The sequence below is a fragment of the Grammomys surdaster genome, unplaced genomic scaffold (genome assembly GCF_004785775.1).
Source record: "Grammomys surdaster isolate TR1022 unplaced genomic scaffold, NIH_TR_1.0 1149, whole genome shotgun sequence".
Taxonomy (NCBI): domain Eukaryota; kingdom Metazoa; phylum Chordata; class Mammalia; order Rodentia; family Muridae; genus Grammomys; species Grammomys surdaster.
In genome coordinates, this window is record NW_021605568.1 from 354,120 (window position 1) to 376,830 (window position 22,711).

A 22,711-nucleotide genomic window follows, 5' to 3' on the forward strand; every position below is an offset into this window, starting at 1 on the left:
AAAGGTCTTGGAAAGATCAGGAATTCAAGGCCTATATCTAAACATAGTAAAAGCAATATACAGCAAACCAGCAGCCAACATCAAACTAAATGGAGAGAAACTTGAAGCAATACCACTACAATCAGGTCAATTGTAATCAATCTAGTCAGACAAGGCTGCCCACTCTCTCCTCAACTATTCAATATACTACTCAAAGTCCTACCCAGAGCAATTAGACAACAAAAGAAAGTCAAAGGGATACAAATGGGAAAGGAAGAAGATAAAATATCACTATTTGCAGATGATGTGATAGTATACTTAAGTGACCGAAAACTTCTACCAGAGAACTCCTAAACCTGATAAACAACTTCAGCAAAGTGGCTGAATATAAAATCAACTCAAACAAATCAGTAGCATTCCTCTACTTAAAGAATAAACAGGCTGAGAAAAGAATTAGGGAAATGACAGCCTTCACAATAGTCACAAATAATATTAAGTACCTGGGTGTGAATCTAACCAAGCAAGTGAAAGATCTGTATGACAAGAACTTTAAGTCCCTGAAGAAAAAAATCGAAGAAGATCTCAGAAGATGGAAAGATCTCCCATGCTCATGGATTGGCAGGATTAATATAGTAAAAATGGCTGTCTTGCTGAGAGCAATCTAAAGATTTAATGCAATCCATATCAATATTCAAATTTAATTCTTCACAGAGTTAGAAAGAGAAATTCTCAAATTCATTTGGATAACAAAAAGCCCAAGATAGTGAAAACTATTCTCAACAATAAAAGATCTTTTAGGAGACTCACCATCCCTGACCTCAAGCTGTCCTACAGAGGAACAGTGATTAAAAACTGCATAATATTGGTACAGTGACTGGCAAGAAGATCAATGAAATAGAACAATAGATTTTCCTTGCCCTCTTGAGACCTCTTCCTTGTCTTTAATTTTTGTAGCTGATTAATTAAGACCTGATACTCTTTTTCTAACTCTATTTGTTGTTTAAGCAGAGAAATTTTGTCCTGTAACTCCTTTCTGGGATCTTCAACCGCCATCTCCATAGCAGGATCATCTGGAGGTGGAAGAGCGCAGGGAGGGGGCCTTCGGGAAGAGGGCCATTCAGGGTCGAAATATTTGACTGCCTCTTCCTCTAGATCAGCACAGTCTGGCTCTGACAAATTGATTACTTCAACCTTTGGTCGTATTTTGGATTCTATGTGTTTCTTTTTCTTTTGGACATGAAAGACAGCATTTAAACAGCGAAACAAAAGCAGACAATTGACACACGTAAACAGCAAACAACAAAACAAAAACAGAGAGTTGAGTTCAGGCTGACTTATTTCTTGTCCCATTATCATTACTATGACCTACTGGTCTCCACACAGCAGTTTCCTGCGGCAATCACCTCTGTTTCACTTCTGAATTTTCAGTCGACCCTTCTTCCAGTACCGTCCCTCATTGGGTGCTGCAGCACTTGAGCACCACTTTGTAACAGCCAATTCTGCTGCTCCAGTCCACAAGTCAGGGTCTAGCAAGAAAGAGAGTGGGGATGAAGGAGTGAGAGACGTGAAAAATGGAGACGAGACAGAGTCTGATCAAGTCTCTTTTATTGAAAGGAAATCCTGGGTATTTATACCCTTTACCACATGCCTTGCCCTCGTGGACAAACACAGCTGAAGGCACTAAGTCATGTGCCTAGCAGCATGGAGACCATGTGCACCTAGCTAGCAGTGTGGAGACCACGTGCTGGTGGCACTAAACAGAAAAACAAGATGTTTATCAGAGTGTGCTCAGCTGTTGCAAGCTGTTGAAAACAAGTCTATTGTCAGGGTATATGACTCAAGATGGCTGTAAAGATGATAGCTGCTTTCGGCTAAGAGTCAGCTCCCAACACAATATATCCAAAGAACTCAAGAAATTGCACTCCAGACAATCAAATAACCCCATTAAAAATCGGGTACAGAGCTAAACAAAGAATTCTCAACTGAGGAAACTCAAATGGCCAAGAAGCACCTAAAGAAATATTCAACATCCTTAGTCATGAGAGAAATGCAAATCAAACAACCCTGAGATTCCACCTCACACCAGTCAGAATGGCTAAGATCAAACACTCAGATGGCAGCATATGCTGGCCAGGATGTGGAGGAAGAGGAACACTCCTCCATTGTTGGTGGAACTGCAAGCTGGTAGAACCACTCTAGAAATCAGTCTAGCCTCAGAAAATTGAACACAGAATTACCTGAGGATCCAGCAACACCACTCCTGGGACTATACCCAAAAAATGCTCCAACATACAACAAAGACTTATGCTCTACTAAGTTCATAGTAGCCTTATTTATAATAGCCATAAACTGGAAAGAACCCAGATGTCCCTCAACAGAGAAATGGATACACATAATGTGGTAAAGTTACACAGTGGAGTACTACTCAGCTATTAAAAAACAATGAATTTATGAAATTCTTAAGCAAATGGATAGAACTAGAAAATTTCATCCTGAGCAAGGTAACCCAATCACAAAAGAATACACATGGTGTATACTCACTGATAAGTAAATATTAGCCCAAAAGTTCACAATACCCAAGATATAACTCACAGACCACATGAATCCCAAGAAGAATAAAGACCATAGTGTGGGCAATTTGGTCCTTCTTAGAAGGAGCAAGAAAATAGTCTCGGGAGCAAATATGAAGACAATGTGTGGAGCAGAGACTGGAGAAAAGACTGTGCAGAGAGTATTCCACCTGGGAATCCATCCCAGGTGCAATCACCAAATGCAAACACTGTTGTGGATGTCAAGAAGTGCATCCTGACAGGAGCATGATATACTTGTCTCCTCAGATAGGAATATCAGGCTCCAGTATATGTCTCCTAACATATGCAGAGGCAGATGCTTGCAGGTAACCATTGAACTAATCAGAGAGTCCCCAATGGAGGGGTTAGAGAAGACTGAAGGAATTGAAGGGGCTTGTGGCCTTATGGAGAGAGTGACAATATCAACCAACCAGAGCTCCCAAGGTCTAAACAGCTAGCCTGGGAACATACATGGAAGGACCCCAGCTGTATATGTAGTGGAAGATGGCCTTGTTGGGCATGAGTGGGAGAGGAGGTCCTTGGTTCCATGAAGGCTGAATGCCCCAATATGGGGGAACTAGAGGGCAGGAGGTGCAATTGGGAGGATGGGGACCATACCCTCATAGAAATAGGAGGAGGGATATGGGATAAGCAGTTTCTGGGGGTGGGATGTGGAAAAGGGACAACATCTGAAATGTAGATAAATAAAGTATCCAATAATAATAATAATAAACACCAAAAAAGAAAACAGATGATGGAACTGGCTATTGCAGTAGAGCATTTGAGACATTTAGGCAGCAATTCAATGTTACTCATATTACTGAGATTCCTTATAATTTTCAAGGACAAGGAACTGTGGAAGGGGCCCATGGAACTTTAAAACAAAATCTTCATATGCCCATATACCACAAATTTATTTAAATCATGTTTTTTTATTTTAAGTTTTTTAAAAATAATTTTTGATGCCAAGGAACTTTCTGCTGAGTGTCTACGGCACTCTAAAATTAGGCACTAGTCAGGCTAGAACAAGGAAGTAGGCTTCAGACATGAAAATGACCTTGGGCTAGGACAAGGAAGTTGGCTCAGATATTTTGATCATCCTGATAAGCCCTTAGAAACAGTGATCAAGAGAGTGTTCATGGAATTTTGTTTATTGCCTTGCTTGTTCTTTGACTATTTATGTTTATTGACTTGCTTGAACTGACCTTAATACTTGCATGTAATTAAAATTATATAAAAGCAGCAAAAAGGAGGAGGGGGATGAGATGGGGGTTTCATTTTTAGTTGACAGAAGGACAGATGATATAGGAGCTGAAAACTTGTCAGAGTGTGGAGAATGAATATTTATGAAGTTTTCAGTCCAAAATGAGATATATAAATCAAAACATTCAGGGAATAGCATGAAAACAGGGATAGAAAGAGTATGGGACAGAAATTTTAAAGGGTCTCTTGTGACGTTGTGTCTTTTGAAGACAGAAGGTCCTTATAAATTCATAGAAGTGGTGATTGACTGTACAAGATGTTCACAAGATCAAACCAGTCAACACCCAGTCATGAAGGAGAAAAGGTCTCATAAGGCCTCAGCTTTGACTGAGGGGCCATTGACATTCACTGGCTGCAGGAGGAGAGAGAATCCATTTGTTTCAGGGTGTGGACTCTACAAAGTTGATAATGATCCTGTCTGAGTGAGAAACCTATATGATCAAAGCTAATTGATCTAAGAAGAGTGGGGAAGACAGACAGGGGAGGGAAAGGATGGAAAGGAAGGAAAGAAGGAAGAAAGAAAAGGAAGAGGCAGTGTTATCAGGTCATTGATAGGTGACAGAGTCCTTCAAATTTCTTCTTTCCGTAGGCACATCAAACACATGGAACCGGGAAATGACACTCAGCTTTCAGAATTCTTTCTTCTGGGATTCTCAGAGAATCAACCCCAAATTCAACCTCTCATATTTGGACTGTTCCTCTCCATATATCTAGTGACTGTCACTGGGAACCTACTCATCATCATGGCCATCATTGTTGACTCCCACCTACACACACCCATGTACATCTTCCTCTCTAATCTGTCCTTTGTGGACATCTGCTTCACTTCCACCACTGTTCCACAGATGCTGGTGAACATTCACACACAGAGCAAGGTCATCACCTATGCAAACTGCATCACACAGATGTACTTCTTACTGCTTTTTTCAGGGTTAGACATCTTTCTGCTGACTGTGATGGCTTATGACCGCTATGTGGCCATCTGTCCCCCCCTGCATTACATGATCATCATGAACACAAGACGCTGTGGATTGCTGATTCTGGCATGCTGGATTATAAAAGTTATAAATTCCTTGTTACACATTTTTGGTGTGGGTTGTTTGTTTGTTTGCTTTTGTTTGTTTGTTTTTGTTTGTTTTGGGTTTTGGTTTTTTGGGTTTTTTTTTTTTGGTGTTATAGCTGTCATTCAGTACAGACCTGGAAATCTGTCACTTTTACCTTGAAATTTATCAGATAGTGCACCATGCCTGATCTGACATCTCTCTTAATGACATGGTGATTCACATTACAGCCATATTGTAGGCCTCCTCTCTGGTATCCTTTACTCTTACTCTAAGATAGTGTCCTCCATTCGTGCAATCTCCTCAGCTCAGGGGAAGTACAAAGCATTTTCTACCTGTGCATCTCACCTCTCAGTTGTCTCCTTATTTTACTGCACCCTCCTGGGAGTGTACTTCAGTTCTGCTGTGACTCAAAACTCACATGTCACTGCAACAACTTCATTGATGTACACTGTGGTCACCCCCATGCTGAACCCCTTCATCTATAGTCTGAGGAACAAAAACATAAAGACAGCTCTGAAAATCCTGTTAGGGAGTGTAACTAGAAGCAGAGCAATGGATTCACCTTCATAAAGTGTCTGTTTTAGTAGTAGTTAATGTATTGGATTATCCACTGTAGTCCATTGATTAGATTGAATAACAAGAATTTAGTCAATTATCCCCTACAACTGCTCTGACTTTTCTATCACTGTGATGGTTTGAATATGCTCGGCTGAGGGAGAAGCACTATCAGAAGGTGTGGCCCTATTGGAGTAAGTGTGGCCTTGTTTGAGTAGGTGTGTCACTGTGAGTGTGGGCTTTAAGACCCTCATCCTAGATGCCTAGAAGCCAGTATTCTACTAACAGCCTTCAGATGAAGGTGTAGAACTCTCAGCTCCTTCTGAGCCATGACTGCCTGGATGCTGTCATATTTCCACATTGGTGATAATGGACTGAACCTCTGAACCTATAAGCCAGTCCCAATTAAATGTTGTATTTATAAGAATTCCCTTGGTCCTGGTGTCTGTTCATAGGAGTAAAACCCTACTAAGACAACTACCTTTCTGATACAATTCAAATTTTTCCCTTGCATTTCTTGTATTACCTGAAATCCGTTGTGGCTTCCTACTTTCTTCACAGATTCCCATCCTTGGGTCAGAAAGTTCTGTTAATTGCTGCTTCATTTAGAGAATGACTGAGACTTCAGAAAATTGATTTACTTTGGAAAGTATATGTGAAGATTGTTTTCTTCACTAAAGGAATATTTTCCTTTTTATTGGTTATTTTGTTTATTTACGTTTCAAATGTTGTCCCCCTCCCCAGTTTCCTCTCTGTAACTCCCCCATCCCATCATACCCCCCACTTTGCCTCTATGAGGGTGCTTCCACACCCACCCACTCCCCCTTCCACACTGCTCTAGCATCCCCTTATGCTCGGGTATCAAGCCTCCACAGGACCAAGAGCCTCTCCTCCTGTTAATGCCAGATAAGACAATCCTCTGCTACATACGTATCTGGAGCCATGGGTCCCTTCATGTATACTCTTTGGTTGGTGGTTTAGTCCCTGGGAGCTCTGGGTGGTACAGTTTGTTGTTGTTGTTGTTGTTGTTGTTGTTGTTGTTGTTCCTATGGGGTTGCAATCTCTTTCAGTTCCTTCAGTCCTTCTCCTAACTCTTCCATTGAGGTCCCTGGGCTCAATCTGAGAAGTGGCTGTGAGTATCTGCATCTGTATTGGTCAGATGTTGGCAGAGCCTCTCAGGGGACAGCTATACCAGGCTCCTGTCAGCAAGTACTTCTTGGCATCAGCAATAGTGCTGAGGTTTTGTGTCTTCAAATGGAATAGATTTCTAGGTGAGGTAGTCTCTGGATGAACTTTTAACGGAATATTCTTAAGTTTTGACCCTTCTGTGGAAACTATTACCTTTGGCAAATAAGGTAGATGTACAATATATTTAATTTTATAAACTCAGAAAATGTGAAGCACTTTCCCAGACTCATAAAACATTATGGGGAAAAAAAGAGAAAGAAAGTAATAAAAAAGAATACAAGTTGTACAGACCACTAGGAAAATTTGTCTCCTGGACATAACATGACTATTAGAATCATGAATACATAGATGAAGCCAGTCAGGAGTTCAGTGTATAGTTATAAAAGACTTACAAAGTTCCTCTCCTAGCTAGGGGGCTATTAGTAGTTAATGACTGCAAGTAGAGGGATGGTTATTCCTATTTGGGAGCATGACACCTATACACAGTCCTCCATACATGTACATATGACAAGCACATATTAGGCTCAGTCAGTTATTAGAAAAAGTATAGGAGACACATATTTGGGAAGGGAACACAATAAGGAAATATGGGGGAAATGGGAGAGAGGAGTAGTAAATGTATATAATAAAAATATATAATATACTTATGCAAAAATCTCAAAGAGTAAATAAAAATATGTTTTAAAAACTGAACCAGTTTTTATGTGTTCTTTCATCATTCTTTCATTTTTCTTTATTTTTGAAACATAGAGTATACTCATGCATACTTTAGCATACAAATGACTTCTTTATTGGACATTAGATTTTTTTCTCACAAAGGTTCCCTGGTAATTGCAGAGTAAACAATGAATACTGTAGTTACTGGCAAAGGGTGACAGTTTCAATTGGAGTTTACATGGATAGAAAAAATTGAATTCATAAATTGACCTAGTATGGCCTCTGAATCTAGTGATGATGTCACCCATAGGGTACAGGACCCGTGTGTATCTGTTGCCATGGCAACCACCATATATTCTCAGCATTCACCATGACTTGCCTGTGTGTTTCAGTGCATGTGATTACATCATGGCCCCCAAAAAAGGCAGAGAGCCTGATCTTCATTCTCCCTTTTCTTCTTCTTCTTTTTCTTCACCCCCTTTGTCCTTTTCTCTTGTCTCCAGTAACCCTTCCCTGTAGAACTGTGCTGACCTGGTATGATCTGGCCCCATACAAGCGGCCATTCTAACACAACACTGTCACAAAGCAAGTCTAAACAGATACAGGAAGACTAAAATAGCCCCTTGCATCTTGTCAAACCATTATGGATTAAAGCTGGACTTCAACAACCACAGAAACAATAGAAAGCCTACAACTGCAAGAAAAGTGAACAACTTTCTACTCAATGACCACTGGGTCAAAAAAAGAACGAGATAAATGAAAGACTGTCTAGAATTCAATGAAAATGAAGGTACAACATACCCAAATGTGTAAGACACAATGAAAGCAGTCTTCGGTGCCTTCATAAGAAAATTGGAGCATTCTCATGCTTGCAACTGTACAGCAGACACAAACAAGAGGAGTAGTCAGCAGGAAATAATCAAGCTCAGGACAGAAATTAATGAGTTATAAACAAAAAGAACAGTTTAAAAAATCAACAAGATAGACAAACACTTAACCAAACTAATTAAAAGGAGAGAAACAGTATCCAAATTGACAAAATCAGAAGTGAAAGGGGGAACATAACAACAGACACTGAAGAAATCCAGAGAATCATTAGGTCTTACATCAAAAGCTTGTACTACACACAACTGAAAAATCTAAATGAAAGGGATGATTTTCTTGACAGATTCCACTGATCAAATTTAAATCAGGATCAGGCAAACTATCAAAACAGTTCTATAATCCCTACAGAAATAGAAACAGACTTTAAAAGGCTCCCAACCAAAAAAAGCATATGGACAGATTGGTTTAGTGCAAAATTTTACCAGACTTTCAAAGAAGCATTAATACCAACATTCCTCCAACTATTCTACAAAATAGAAATGGAAGGAAGGAATGCCAAACTCATTCTATGAAGTGACAGTCATTCTGATACTTGAACCACACAAAGACTTAACTAAGATAATTTCAGACAAATTTCCTTTATAAACATTTATGCAAAAATACTCAATAAAATTTACTCACAAACTAAATCCAAGAACACATCAAAAACATCATCTACCATGATCAAGTAGGCTTCATCCCAGGAACGCAGGGGTGGTTCAATATATAAAATTCCATCAACATAATCGACCATATAAATTTCTGAAAGAAAAAAAATCCACATGTTCATCTCATTATACACAGAAAAAACCTTTGTCAAAATCTAACATCTCTTCATGTTAAAAGTCTTGGAAAGAACAGGGATACAAGGGGTATACCTAAACATAATAAAAGTAATATACAGCAAGCCAATAGCCAAAATATTATTAAATGGAGCGAAACTTAAAGCAATTGCAGTAAAATTAGGGACATTCTACTAGCCAGGCTGCCTTGTCTGGCCTCAATGGGAGAAAAAATTCCTAGCCTCCCAGGAACCTGAAGTGCCAGGGTTGAGGGGATATACAGAGGGGGCCCACTGGCTCAGAGGAGAAGGGTATGGGGGAAGGATTCTGGGAAGGGATGACCTGGAATGGGGCCAGTGAGCAGGATGTAACCTAAATACATTTTTTAAAAAGGAAAATAAAATTTAAAAAAAATAAATCAAGACAAAACTGGAGTGGGGGCTTACCCTGACTCTGTTGCCTCCTGTTCCTTTATCTGAGCTGTCTTTTCTGGTCTCAGTAGGAAAGGATACACCTAGTTCTTCAGTGACTTGAGGTTCCAAGGTAGATTGCTACCTGGAGGTGGGGCTACCTCTTTTCAGAGGTAAAGTTGAGAGGGGATGCAGGAAGATCCATGTGAGGAAAGTACTGGGAAGGAGGACTGCAATTGGGATATAAAGTGAATAAATAAATTAGTGAAAAACTCCTCATTATTCCCCTTCAGAAGAAGAAGATATTGATATTTCAAAAAAATCAGTATACAGGAGAGCTTTTGGGACTTCTTGGTAAGAATCTGGCATGGACCAAGGACAAGAAAATGGGCTGCTTGGCAGGAACAAGACATTGGCCAAGGACAAGGAAGTGGACTTCAGGCAGGAATCTGACATTAGGCTAGGACAAAGAAGTAATTTCAGTAGGAATATAAATCTTAGGCTGGAACAAGTAGGTAATTTCAAGCAGGAATCTAAATATTAGGCTAGAAAAAGGAAGTAGGCTTCAGATATGAAAATGACTTTGGGCTAGGACAGGAAAGTGGTGATCACAGAACTTTGTTTATTGCCTTGCTTTTCCTTTGACTATTTATTTTTATTGTCTTGTTTGTTCATTGACTATTTGCATCTATTTTATTGCTAGTTCCTCAACCAAAAACTGACCTAAATACTTACATGTAATTAAAATGGTATAAAAGCAAAAAAGAGGAGGGGTGATGGGATAAGGGTTTTCTAGGGATGGGAAATGTGGAAATGGGATGGCATTTGAATTATAAATAAACAAAATATCCAATAAAAAATATATTTTAAAATTTAAAAAAAAAGAGGACAGGATCCTTCCAGTCTCTATCTGCAACCAGGATCTGACCCTGTGCTACATCCAACCTCACCCCAATCTCACACAGAGAAAGTGTCCCCCAGGAGTGTTAACTCTCCCGAGATCACAAGAGATTGGGACCACTACTGTCCCAAAACTTGGCCCAAGTGGGACTCATCCAGGGACCAGTGGATGCAAGAACCTCAGCACAGCTGGGGACACAATCCTTCCTGTTTCCATCTGCACTCAGGAGCTACCCTGTGCTAGAGTCCTCCTGACCTCAATGCAGCCCAGAGAAAGCTTGTCCCCCAAGAGTGCTGACATACCCAGTATCACAGGCTCAAAGGAGAGACAAACTCCAGTGAGAGATACAAGGCCAGCTAACATGAAAAATAACTAAATGGCAGCAGGGAAGTTCAAAACATAAGCAACAGAAACCAATGCTACTTGCCATCCAGAGAACTCAGTTCTCCCACCACAGCAAGCCCTGGACACCCCAACATGCCTGAAAAGCAAGATTCAGATCTAAAAATCATATCTCATTATGATGATAGAGAACTTTACGAAGGACATAAAGAACTCCCTTAAAGAAATACAAAAGAACACAGGTAAACAGGAATTTATCTGTTTCCTTAAAGAGAAAACACATAAATCCCTTATAGAAATACAGGAAAATACAACCAAACAGGTGAAGGTATTGGACAAAACCATCCAGAATCTAAAAATGGAAGTAGAAACAATAAAACCAATCACAAAGGGAAACAACCCTGAACATAGAAAACCTAGGAAAGAGATCAGGAGTCACAGATGCAAGCATCACCAACAGAATACAAGCTATATAAGAGAATGTCAGATATAGAAGATACAATAGAAAACATTGACACAACAGGCCAAGAAAATGCAAATGCAAAAAGCTCCAAACACAAAACATCCAAGAAATCCAGGGCACAATGAAAAGATGAAACATACGCATAGTAGGTGTATATAGAGAGCAAAGATTCCCAATTCAAAGGGCCAGTAAACATCTTCAACAAAATTATAGAAGAAAACCTACCTAACCTAAAGAAAGAGAAGCCCAAAAACATACAAGAAGCTTACAGAAATAGATTAGACCAGAAAATTAATTACTCCAATCATATATTAATCAAAACACCAAAAATACAGAACAAAGAAAGAATATTAAAAGCAGAAAAGGAAAAAGGCCAAGTAATATATAAATGCAAACCTGTGAGAATTACACCAGACTTCTCAGCAGAGATTCTAAAAGTCAGAAGATCCTGGGCAGATGTCATACACACCCTAAAAGAACAAAAATGTCAGTCCAGGCTACTGTATCCTGCAAAACTATCAATTACGGTAGATGGAGAAACCAAAATATTCCATAAGAAAACCAAATTTAAACAATATCATTCCACAAATCTAGTCCTACAAAGGATAATAAATGGAAAACCCCAGTACAACATGGGAAAATACACCCAAGAAAAAGCAAAAAATTAATCTTTTTACAACAAATCCAAAAGACAAGAAAGACAAAAACTTAATTCCACCACTAACAACAGAAATAACAAGAAGCAACAAGCACTGGTCTTTAATTTCTCTTAACATGAATGAATCCAACCCCCAATAAAAAGACATAGACATAGGCTGGCTACATAATCAGGCCCAGCATTTGCTGCTAACAGGAAACACACCTCAGTAACAAAGACAGAACTACCTCATAGTAAAAGGCTGGAAAAAAAATTTCCAAGCAAATGGTCCCAAGAAATAAGCTGGGGTAGTCAAATAAAATTGGCTTTGAACAAAGTTATCAAAAAAGATGAGGAAGGACAATTCATACTCATCAAAAAAAATTTACCAAGATGAACTCTCAATTCTGAACACCTGAGCTCCAAATATAAGGCTACCCACATTTGTAAAGGAAACATTGTTAAAGGTCAAAGCAAATATTGAATCTCACACAATAATAGTGGGAGAATTTAATGCCTCACTATGACCAATAGACAGATCATGGAAACAAACTAAACAGAGACATCATGAAACTAACAGAAGTTATGAATCAAATGGATTTAACAGACAATTATAGAACAGTTTGCCCTAAAACAAAAGAATATACCTTCTTCTCAACACCTCACTGTACCTTTTCCAAAATTGAGCATATAATTCATCACAAAACATGCCTCAGTTAATATAAGAAGATCGAAATAATACCATGACTTTTATCTGATCACCATGGCCTAAGGCTGGTCTTCAATATCAATACAAACAAAAGAAAACCCACATACCCACAGAAAGTGAACAAATCTCTAATGAATGATAACTTGGTCAGGGAAGAAATAAAGAAAGAAATTAAAAGTTTCTTGAAATTCAATGACAATGATGACACATCATACCCCAACTTATGGGAAACAATGAAAGCAGTGCTAAGAGGAAAACTCATAGTTCTAAGTGCCTACAAAAAGAAACTGAGCATATACTAGCAGCTTAACAGCACATCTGAAATCTACAGAACAAAAGAAATAAATACACCCAAGAGGAGTAGACAGAAGGAAATAATCAAACTCAGGGCTGAAATCCACCAAGTAGAAACAAAGAAAACTATAAAAATAATCACAAAACCAGGAGCTGGTTCTTTGAGAAAATCAACAAGGTAGATAAAACCTTAAACCTTAGCCAGATGAACCACAGGGAACAGAGACACTAAATTAATAAAATCAAAAATGAAAGGGGAGATCTAACAAGAGAAACTGAGGAAATTCAAAAAATCATCAGATCCTACTTCAAAAACCTGTAAGCAACAAAACTGGAAAATCTGGATAAAATGGACAATTTTCTAGACAGATACCAGGTGCCAAAGTTAGGTCAGGACCAGATAAACCATCTAAATAGTCCCATAACCCCTAAAGAAGTAGTAGCAGTCATTAAAAGTCTCCCAACCCCCCCCCAAAAAAAAGCCCAGGACCAGACTTAGTTTCAGTGCAGAATTCTATCAGACTTTCAAAGAAGACTTAATACCAATTCTCTTCAAACTATTCCACAAAATAGAAGCAGAAACAACACTACCCAATTTGTTCTATGATGCCACAAATACACTTATACCTAAACCACACAAAGAACCAAAAAAGAGAACTTCAGACAATTTCAATTATGAATATCATTGCAAAAATACTCAACAAAATTCTCACAAACCAAATGCAAGAACACATCAAAACAATCCTTTAAGATCAAGCAGGCTTCATCCCAGGGAAGCAGGGATAGTTGGATATACATAAATCCATTAACATAATCCACTATATAAACAAACTCAAAGAAAGTAAACCACATGATTATTTAACTAGATGCTGAGAAATCATTTAACAAAATTCAGCACCCCTTCATGGTACAATTCTTGGAAAGACCAGAAATTCAAGTCCCATACCTAAACATAGTAAAAGCAATATACAGCAAACCAGTAGCCAGCATCAAACTGAATGTAGAGAAACTTGAAGTAATCCCACTAAAATCAAGGACTACCTATTCAATATAGTACTTGAAGTCCTAGCCAGAGCAATTAGAAAACAAAAGGGAATCAAAGGCATACAAATTGGAAAGGAAGAAGTCAAAATATCACTATTTGTAGATGATATGATAGCATATTTAAGTGGCCCCAAAAACTTCCACCAGAGAAATCCTAAACCTGATACGTTCAGCAAAGTGGTTAGATATACAATTAACTCAAACAAATCTGTAGCCTTCCTCTACTCAAAGGATAAACAGGCTGGCAAAGAAATTAGATAAATGACAACCTCCACAATTGTCACAAATAATATAAAATATTACTTATAATATAAAATATAAAATGCAAAATATAAAATATTATTCTTCTGGGGAAATCAACATCCCTGACTTCAAACTGTATTACACAGCAATCATGATAAAAACTATGGTTTTGGTACAGGGAAGATCAATAGAATAGAATTGAAGACCCAGAAATGAACCCACACACCTATGGTCACTTGATCTTTTACAAAAGAGCTAAAACTATCCAGTGGGAAAAAGACAGAATTTTCAACAAATGGTGCTGGTTCAACTGGCAGTCAGCATGTAGAAGAATGCAAATCGATCCATACTTATCTCCTTGTACAAAGCCTCAAGTCCAAGTTGATCAAGGACCTCGACATAAAACCAGAGCCTCGAACACATGGGCACAGGGGAAAAGTTCCTAAACAGAAAACTACTGGCATTGGCTTATGCTCTAAGATCAACAATAGACAATTGGGACCTCATAAAATTGCAAAGCTTCTGTAAGGCAAAGGACACTGTCAATAGGACAAAATGGCAACCAACAGATTAGGAAAAGATCTTTACCAATCCTACATTTAATAGAGGGCTAATATCCAATATATACAAAGAACTCAAGAAATTAGACTCCAGAGAATCAAATAACCCTATTAGAAAATGTTGTACAGAGCTAAGCAGAGAATTTTCAACTAAGGAATATCAAATGGCCGAGAAACACCTAAAGAAATATTCAACATCCTTAGTCATCAGGGAAAAGCAAATCAAAACAACCCTGAGATTCTACCTCACACCAGTCAGAATGGCTAAGATCAAAACTAAGGTGACAGCAGATAATGGCGAGGATGTGGAGAAAGAGGAACACTCCTCCATTGTTGGTGGGATTGCAAGCTGGTACAACCACTCTGGAAATCAGCCTGGCAGTTCCTCAGAAAACTGGACATAGTATTACCCGAGGACCTAGCTATACCACTCCTGGGCATATACCCAGAAGATGTTCCAACATATAACAAGGACACATGCTCCAGTACGTTCATAGCAGCCTTATTTATAATAGCCCGAAGCTGGAAAGAACCCAGATGTCCTTCAACAGAGGAATGGATACAGAAAATTTGATACATTTACACAATGGAGTATTACTATTCTGCTAATAAAACAATGAATTCATGACATTCTTAGGCAAATGGGTGGAACTAGAAAATATCATCCTGAGCAAAGTAACCTAATTACAAAAGAACACACATGGTATGCACTCACTGATAAGTGGATATTAGCCCAAAAGCTCAGAATACCCAAGAGACAGTTCACAGACCACATGAAGCTCAAGAAGAATGAAGACCAAAGCATGGATGCTTAGTCCTTCTTAGAAGGGGGAACAAAATACTCATGAGAGCAAATACAAAGTTTGGAGCAGAGACTGAAGGAAAGGCCATTTAGAGACTGCCCCACCTGGTGATCCATCCCATATACAGACACCAAATGCAGACACTATTGTGGATACCAAGAAGTGCTTGCTGACAGGAGCCTGATACAGCTGTCTTCAGAGAGTTTCTGCCAGAACCTGACAAATACAGAAGCAGATGCTCACAGCCAACCATTGGACTGAGCACTGGGTCTCTAATCAAGGAGTTAGAGAAACAACTGAAGGAGCTGAAGGAGTCTGCAACACCATAGGAAGAACAACAGTTTCAACAAACCAGACTCCCCAGAGTTCCCAGGAACTAAGCCATTAACCAAAGAGGACCCATGGTGGGACCCATGGCTCCAGCTGCATATGTAGCAGAGGATGGCCTCATCAGGCATCAATGGGAGAAAAGTTCCTTGGTCCCGTGGAAGCTCAATGCCCCAGTGTAGGGGAATGCAAGGGCAGGGAGGTGAGAGTGGGTGGGTGAGTGGTGAAATACCCTCATAGAAGTGGGGGGAGAGGGGATGGGATAGGGGCTTTTGTGGGAGCGGGAAAGCAGGAAAGGGGATAACATTTGAAATGTAAAAAAATATCCAATAAAAAACTAAAAAGAAAATTACACAATATACTATTCAGCTATTAAAAACAAGAACATCATGAATTTTGCAGGCAAATGGATAGAATATTCTGAGTGAGATAACCCAGACCCAAAAGGACATGTATGGTATACACTCATTTATAAGTGGATGTTAGAAATAAAGTAAAATATACCTATGCTACACTCCACAGACACATAAAAGCTAAACAAGAAGGTAGACTCAAGTGAGAATGCTTGAATCTCCCTTTGAATGGGAAATAAAATAGTCATAGGACACAGAGAGAGTAAGAGAACTGGTGAGAGATGGGATGGAAGGAATGGGTTGTCAGGTTCAAGTGTTGAGAGAGACAGGTGAGAGGACCAAAGAACAAGGGAAATGAATGAAAATCTGCAGCTGCCAGGGGTTAGGGGTGGTAGGAATCTCTAGGAAGTACCAGAGGCCTGGGATAGTGGTGGCTCCCAGGAGTCAATGAGGGTGAGCTTAGCTGAGATACATAGCTGTGGAATATGGAACCTGAAAAGGACATCTCCACCTCCTCTCCCATATTTATAATAAAAAATAAACCTTCCACTTAATCATTTCATATATTGGTCAAGTCAATAGTTTATATAGTTAATACTCAACCAACTGGTCTCTAATATGCCCAGCTGTAATTAGAGAAATAGATCTCTGTAATAAATAGTGGTGAATATAGATGAATGGCTGTTCAAAGTAATGAAAGTGACACTTGAAAGCTCAGTTATAAACAAGGCCTTTATACCAAACCTGATTCATAACTGAATCTACATAGGAGCGATCTTATGTAGGGCCACACAGAGAGACAAACACACATGCAGGATGCTTACTTCTGAGCATGACAAAGGCATAACAGCCATGATATGGCAACCGAAGTAAGAAAATGGTGCTCTGCTCCTCCCTGATGAACTATTGACTACTGACAAATTCTTGTTGTGGGATAGTCATTCTCTTTAGTTTTTTGATCACTGAGGCCCCAAACAGACATCAATGTATAGATCTACACTTATGACCAAAAAGATGATACTATATAATTTCAGTGAGTCTGAAAAAACATAGCAATAAAATAAGAAGGGATAAAGTTGTAGGTGAAAGGCAGACCAGGAGAAAGAAGCTGTAAAAAAAGGAGTGAGTTTGGATTGAATTGTAATAATCAGAATGCATATAATACGTGTATGAAATTGCCAAAGACCAAGCACAATAAGAGCAAAGAGAGAGTCTGGTGAGATGGAGCAGAAGCTACCACATTTGCTACCATGCCAACAGTCCAGGTTTTGCTCCTGGAACACACATGGTAGCCCACAACCATCTCTAACTCCAGTTCTACAAAATCTAATCTCCTTTTGTGGCCCCTGAAGCTGCATACATTTTGCAATTACATATATGCAGGCAACAAACATACATATTTTGAGATAAGAGGTGATGGCAATTTTCTAGAGTTTCAGGGATTTTTGTACAATCCACTGACTAATATATTAAAGATTCATGAGACTGACTTTAGGAGAGGCCATTTGTGTTAGGCTTTAGGAAAATGTCAATGGAGTAAAGGTGCTAGGAGACAAGACCTCTAGAGAGAAGTAAAGTTTACGGAGAAGAGACAACCAAAAGTCACTGGTCTCTGGGAATCAGAAAAATTAAATTCTTGGCTTTCCAGACCTATGTCCCAGAGGGTAATCAGCTGCTTAAAGGGTAATGATGTAAAAATAGAGAAATGTGCACAACGAGCAAATATAAGAAACTTTAACCTTATCTTCTGCTGGTCTTCAGAGTATGCAGCCTTAGAAGCTGGAGAGGCAGTACTCATTGCTTCTGGAGTCTTAAGTGTTTTCAGTTCTTTGTGCTCTGTGTTCAAAGCTTCAGTCTCCACCATTTGCTGAGAAGCTTGAGCTGCCATTCAGGGAACTTCTTCAAAGAGAGTGTTCAGTGAGTTTCTTCAAAGAGAGTATTCAGGTAAGTTTCTTCAAAGAGAGTGTTCAGGTGAGTTTCTTCAAAGAGAGTGTTCAGGTGAGTTTCAGAACTCTATAGACACTGCAAGAGAGTGTCAAAGAGAACTGATCCTAAGTTTGTCCTTCTGAGGTCACTAGAGAGCCAGTCCCTGTTAGTGTAGTAGGATTTCTCTGAGTGCTTACCTTATCATTCAAGTTTATTGCACTGTAAGAACTACCCAGGAATATTTATGGTTAAAAGTAGTGGGAGAATAAAGGACTGTGGTGCAGAGTAATAAAGGCATTTTTGTATTAAATGAGATTTATTGTGCTGTTTGTATGATGGTGAGAAACATCAGAGAAATGCATTCTTATATGTTGATGAGAAACGGCTATTAAATATCACCTTTTGGATGAATGCAAAGGAGAGAGAGAGAGACAGAGACAGACAGAGAGAGAGACAGACAGACAGAGAGAGAGAGAGAGAGAGAGAGAGAGAGAGAGAGAGATTGTTCTAGACTCTGGGAGACTCAACGTTTCTATAAGGTCATTAGTCACTTCATGTCTCTACTGAAAATGCCTATGAGGTCTTTTCTTGTATTGTGCTGTGGGAACATTTATATTTCTGGTATCAAATATACTCTTTCAGTGTATTATGAGAGCTCTTTTATTTTTTCACAAATTACCTGCCTGCCAATTGTTCCTTTAATGTTCCTAGATATGTGTTTATGGTAATATTTGAAATTTTGTTCTGTGTACATGTATCTATTGTAATCAGCCACACTTATGTTCAACTGCCTTCTTGTTCTTCAGAAAGAATTCATCAATGTGTAATTTATTTTTGTCCTATGTTTCCATCAGGTCATCATTTTTACATGCTTCCACTGTGTTTCTTCATCTTTATTATTCTTTATTTTGCTATTTGCATGTCTGTAATGAGATACAACCACAAAGGGGGAGTATAACATCACTTTTATTTATTACTTGCATGGTACTCATTCTTTTCTTCATTTAAGAAACATGCATGTATTTGATTTGAGCATACTCAACTTGAACATGCAGCTCTATTAGACACATTAAGTTTTTATAAAGCTGCCTCCATGTATTTAGAGGTGTTTTTAAATTCATATTTGCTTACTTTCAAGTCTTCAAAAGTATGTTTCATGGTGTGAAACATATACTTCCACATATAATATTTATTTCATAGAAATAAATAAAACATTACTTTAAAAACTGTACACTTGTGATTTATTGTATAGTTTTTAAACAGAAAGAAGCGAGGAATGTGAATCCTTACAACATAAGTAGGTGATAAATGTTGAAGGAAACGGCAACACTTTAAGTCCCTTGCCATGATCGTCACATGCTGTGTACTTGTGTGGAATTATCCCTCTGTATCCTATGCATATTAGAAGTTACTAGGAATCAATTCAAAGCCAAAATCAATGAGAACATAATAGGAACAATGCATGGTATCATAATTACCCTTCCTTTCACTTTCCTATGCTTCCCTACCCTTATTCACACTAAAGAAAACCTGTCATACTAAAACTTTGTAGGATTGTGAACACAGAAATCCTAAAGAGTAAGAGAGAAGGAACATGAGAAAATGTAGTAGAGGAGGGAAATGTGATTGAGATACTCCATATAAATGTGTAGAAATATCACAATAAGCCACAGCACTTTGAACAAGTGAAAAAATAGTGATGATACTAGATAAAATGAAAATGAAAAACCCCATAATCTCGATGTACTAATGGGAAAATTAATTAACACTGCCCTTTTCTGTTTCAGAGTTTCTTAGTCCATCTTAAAGTATCTCTCTACATATTATATGTGCATACTTACTCATACATTGCTTATGAAATGATCAAGTAGGATTCTAGGCCTGTCATTATGCATTATATATCTACTCCAGTCTTCTTTTCTATTTCTCAGCCTATGTTCTCACCAAATAACAACCACAGACATCTGAAAATGAATGTTCATAGTACAGATTAGCTGTTTCACAGCATGTAAAATACTGTATAATTGAGCTTGTTGATCCATTGGGATGATATTTTGTGTCTTTTTCATGGATTTATAATTATACAAATGTTGAAATAACAATTTTGCTTTTAGGTCAAACTGTAATACTCAATGTGAAATAATTTCACTCTTCAGTGTCTAGAACTGCTCATGTTGTGCACAGTTTTCATTAGAGACTGGGTTGCTTCTAAGCATCCTATGAGGTACAGAACATCACACTACACAGAATGATCTGGTCAGAATGTCACCTGGTTACTATGCAGAAAGTCCTGGGTGTGATTCCCCAAAAATGCATAAGTCACAGATATATACATGCACATGCTTGGCAGACACATAATGGCAGCTTCTATCTTTCCTTTCAGTTATACATGCTTTAATATTCTTCACTGTATTGCCACTCCTTGTCCTGTTATAAGGTAATTGCTTTAAAATAGCTTTAGTTGTTATTCTCTCTGTGTCTCTGTCTCTCTCTCCCCCCCACCGTGTGTGTGTGTGTGTGGGTTTGTGTGTGAAAGAGAGAAACTGTGTGGGTGTTCACATTATTAAAAGGGTGAAATCTGCTGAATCTATACATATGCCAATATATGTCATACGATCACTCCAAAAGGCAGGAAATTTGATTTCTTTGTTTCCCTATATTCTATTTATTCACATATATGAAGTTCTTTTTTTTGTTACCAAATTCTATAAAATTTCTAAAAACAGCCTGAACCATATTCAGCACTGACACTATGTATTCATAACAATTTCTCATTAAAATTGTAGAATACATGACTTTCAATGGAAGTGTTCAGAGAGTGAAAGGAATGTCTATCAAGATTAGCATGAGGGACTCCTTAAGAGGAACAATTCCATGGAAACAACTCAGAAGTTAATTGTTTGAAAACATAAAATGTAGCAATGTGAGAAGAGTCAAGTTTACTTGCCTTTATCTTGTCTCATAGACACATGTGACTGATGGAATCAGGGAACACCACAAGAAGAATTTCAAGTTTTTTCCTTCTTGGATTTTCAGAAAGCCCACACCTTCAATTCCTCATTTTTGCACTGTTCCTGTCCATGTACCTAATAACAGTGCTTGGGAACCTGCTCATCATCATGGCCATCATCACACAGTCTCACCTGCACACACCCATGTACTTCTTCCTTGCTAACCTGTCCTTTGTGGACATCTGTTTCACCTCCACCACCGTCCCAAAGATGCTAGTAAATATACACACCCAGAACAAGACCATCACCTATGCAGACTGTATTAGCCAGATGTGTGTCTTCTTGGTTTTTGCAGAACTGGACAACTTTCTTCTGGCTGTGATGGCTTATGATCGATATGTGGCTATCTGTCACCCACTGTATTACACAGTCATTGTGAACCACCGGCTCTGTATACTGCTGGTTCTGCTGTCCTGGGTTGTTAGCATCCTACATGCCTTCTTACAGAGCTCAATTATGCTACAATTGACTTTCTGCAGAGGTGTAAAAATCCCCCACTTCTTCTGTGAGCTTAATCAGCTGTCTCAACTCACATGTTCAGACAACTTTCCAAGCCACCTCATAATGCATCTTGTACCTGTTTTATTGGCAGTCATTTCCCTCAGTGGTATCCTTTATTCTTATTTCAAGATAGTGTCCTCCATACGATCTATCTCCTCAGTTCAAGGGAAATACAAGGCGTTTTCTACATGTGCCTCTCACCTTTCCATTGTCTCCTTATTTTATAGTACAGGTCTTGGAGTGTATGTCAGTTCTGCTGTGGTCCAAAGCTCACACTCTGCTGCAAGAGCCTCAGTCATGTATACTGTGGTCACCCCCATGCTGAACCCCTTCATTTATAGTCTAAGGAATAAAGATGTGAAGAGATCTCTGGAAAGACTCTTAGGAAGAAAACTATAAAGTGTATCATTGGACTGACTGAAGTTTCCGTGGTTGCAGATTGTGAAGCTACATAGCCAGAGATTGAGGCTCTGTCTTCAGATCCTAAATGGATAAGGTACCTCTGAATATTTTGTGGAGTGTCTGGAGATATTGTTTAAAGCTAAAAGAGTAGTTGATTCCCTCCAGAAGATCAAAATTTAGTTCCTAGGACCCATGATCACAGTTCATGACTACCTGTAAATCAAGTTCAAATGGATGAAACATTCTTTTCTCACCCTTCTAGATACATAACCAGCAGGCACAATACCAGAGAGGGGGGGTAAAATAAAATAGATCTTATACATAAGTATTTCCTAGAGTTTCCATTACCCTTATTCTTGCTGTCTACACGATATAAGCAAGCCACATTACTAAGATATTTGTTCTCTCTCTTATGCAACAATCTTCTCCTCTATAATTGTCCTGGCTTCCCTGAGTTATTCCAAACACAGGTCTGAAATTATATAGGTCAGCAACACTTCAAAATAATTTCTTTGTATGTGACATGTATTCTATAGAGTAATATTTTGTGTTGTTTTGCTACCATATAAACAATGTGGCCATGTGATGAAGTGGGGCAAGGCTTGACAACTAATACTGTTTTATTCACTGTAGTTGTGAAAAATCTAAATGCTGAAGTTTGTGTTTTGAGCCTGCTGTTTTTTGCATGGCACCATCTTAATTTTATCCTGATAGTATGGACTTGAGATATCAATGTGCTTTTAACCACTGGTTAGAATTTTAATTATTTCATTAATTATTTGTTTCATATTTAAACACATTTATTGACTTTCCTATCATTTTTAATTCAAACACATGACCAATTCAAAGTAATGAGCTGGTCC

The 22,711-nt window shown here is 38.5% G+C and overlaps 1 protein-coding gene and 1 pseudogene across 1 annotated transcript; both read left to right on the top strand.

The window, feature by feature from the left end:
• Window positions 1-4,414: 4,414 nt before the first annotated feature.
• Window positions 4,415-5,446, top strand: LOC114634947 (annotated as a pseudogene).
• A 15,466-nt stretch (window positions 5,447-20,912) lies between these two features.
• On the top strand, window positions 20,913-21,992 carry LOC114634918 (olfactory receptor 1082). Its single transcript, XM_028783528.1, has one exon. The coding sequence runs from the start codon at window positions 20,913-20,915 to the stop codon at window positions 21,843-21,845; it is 933 nt and encodes a 310-aa protein (XP_028639361.1). The 3' UTR covers window positions 21,846-21,992.
• The last annotated feature ends 719 nt before the right edge of the window (window positions 21,993-22,711 follow it).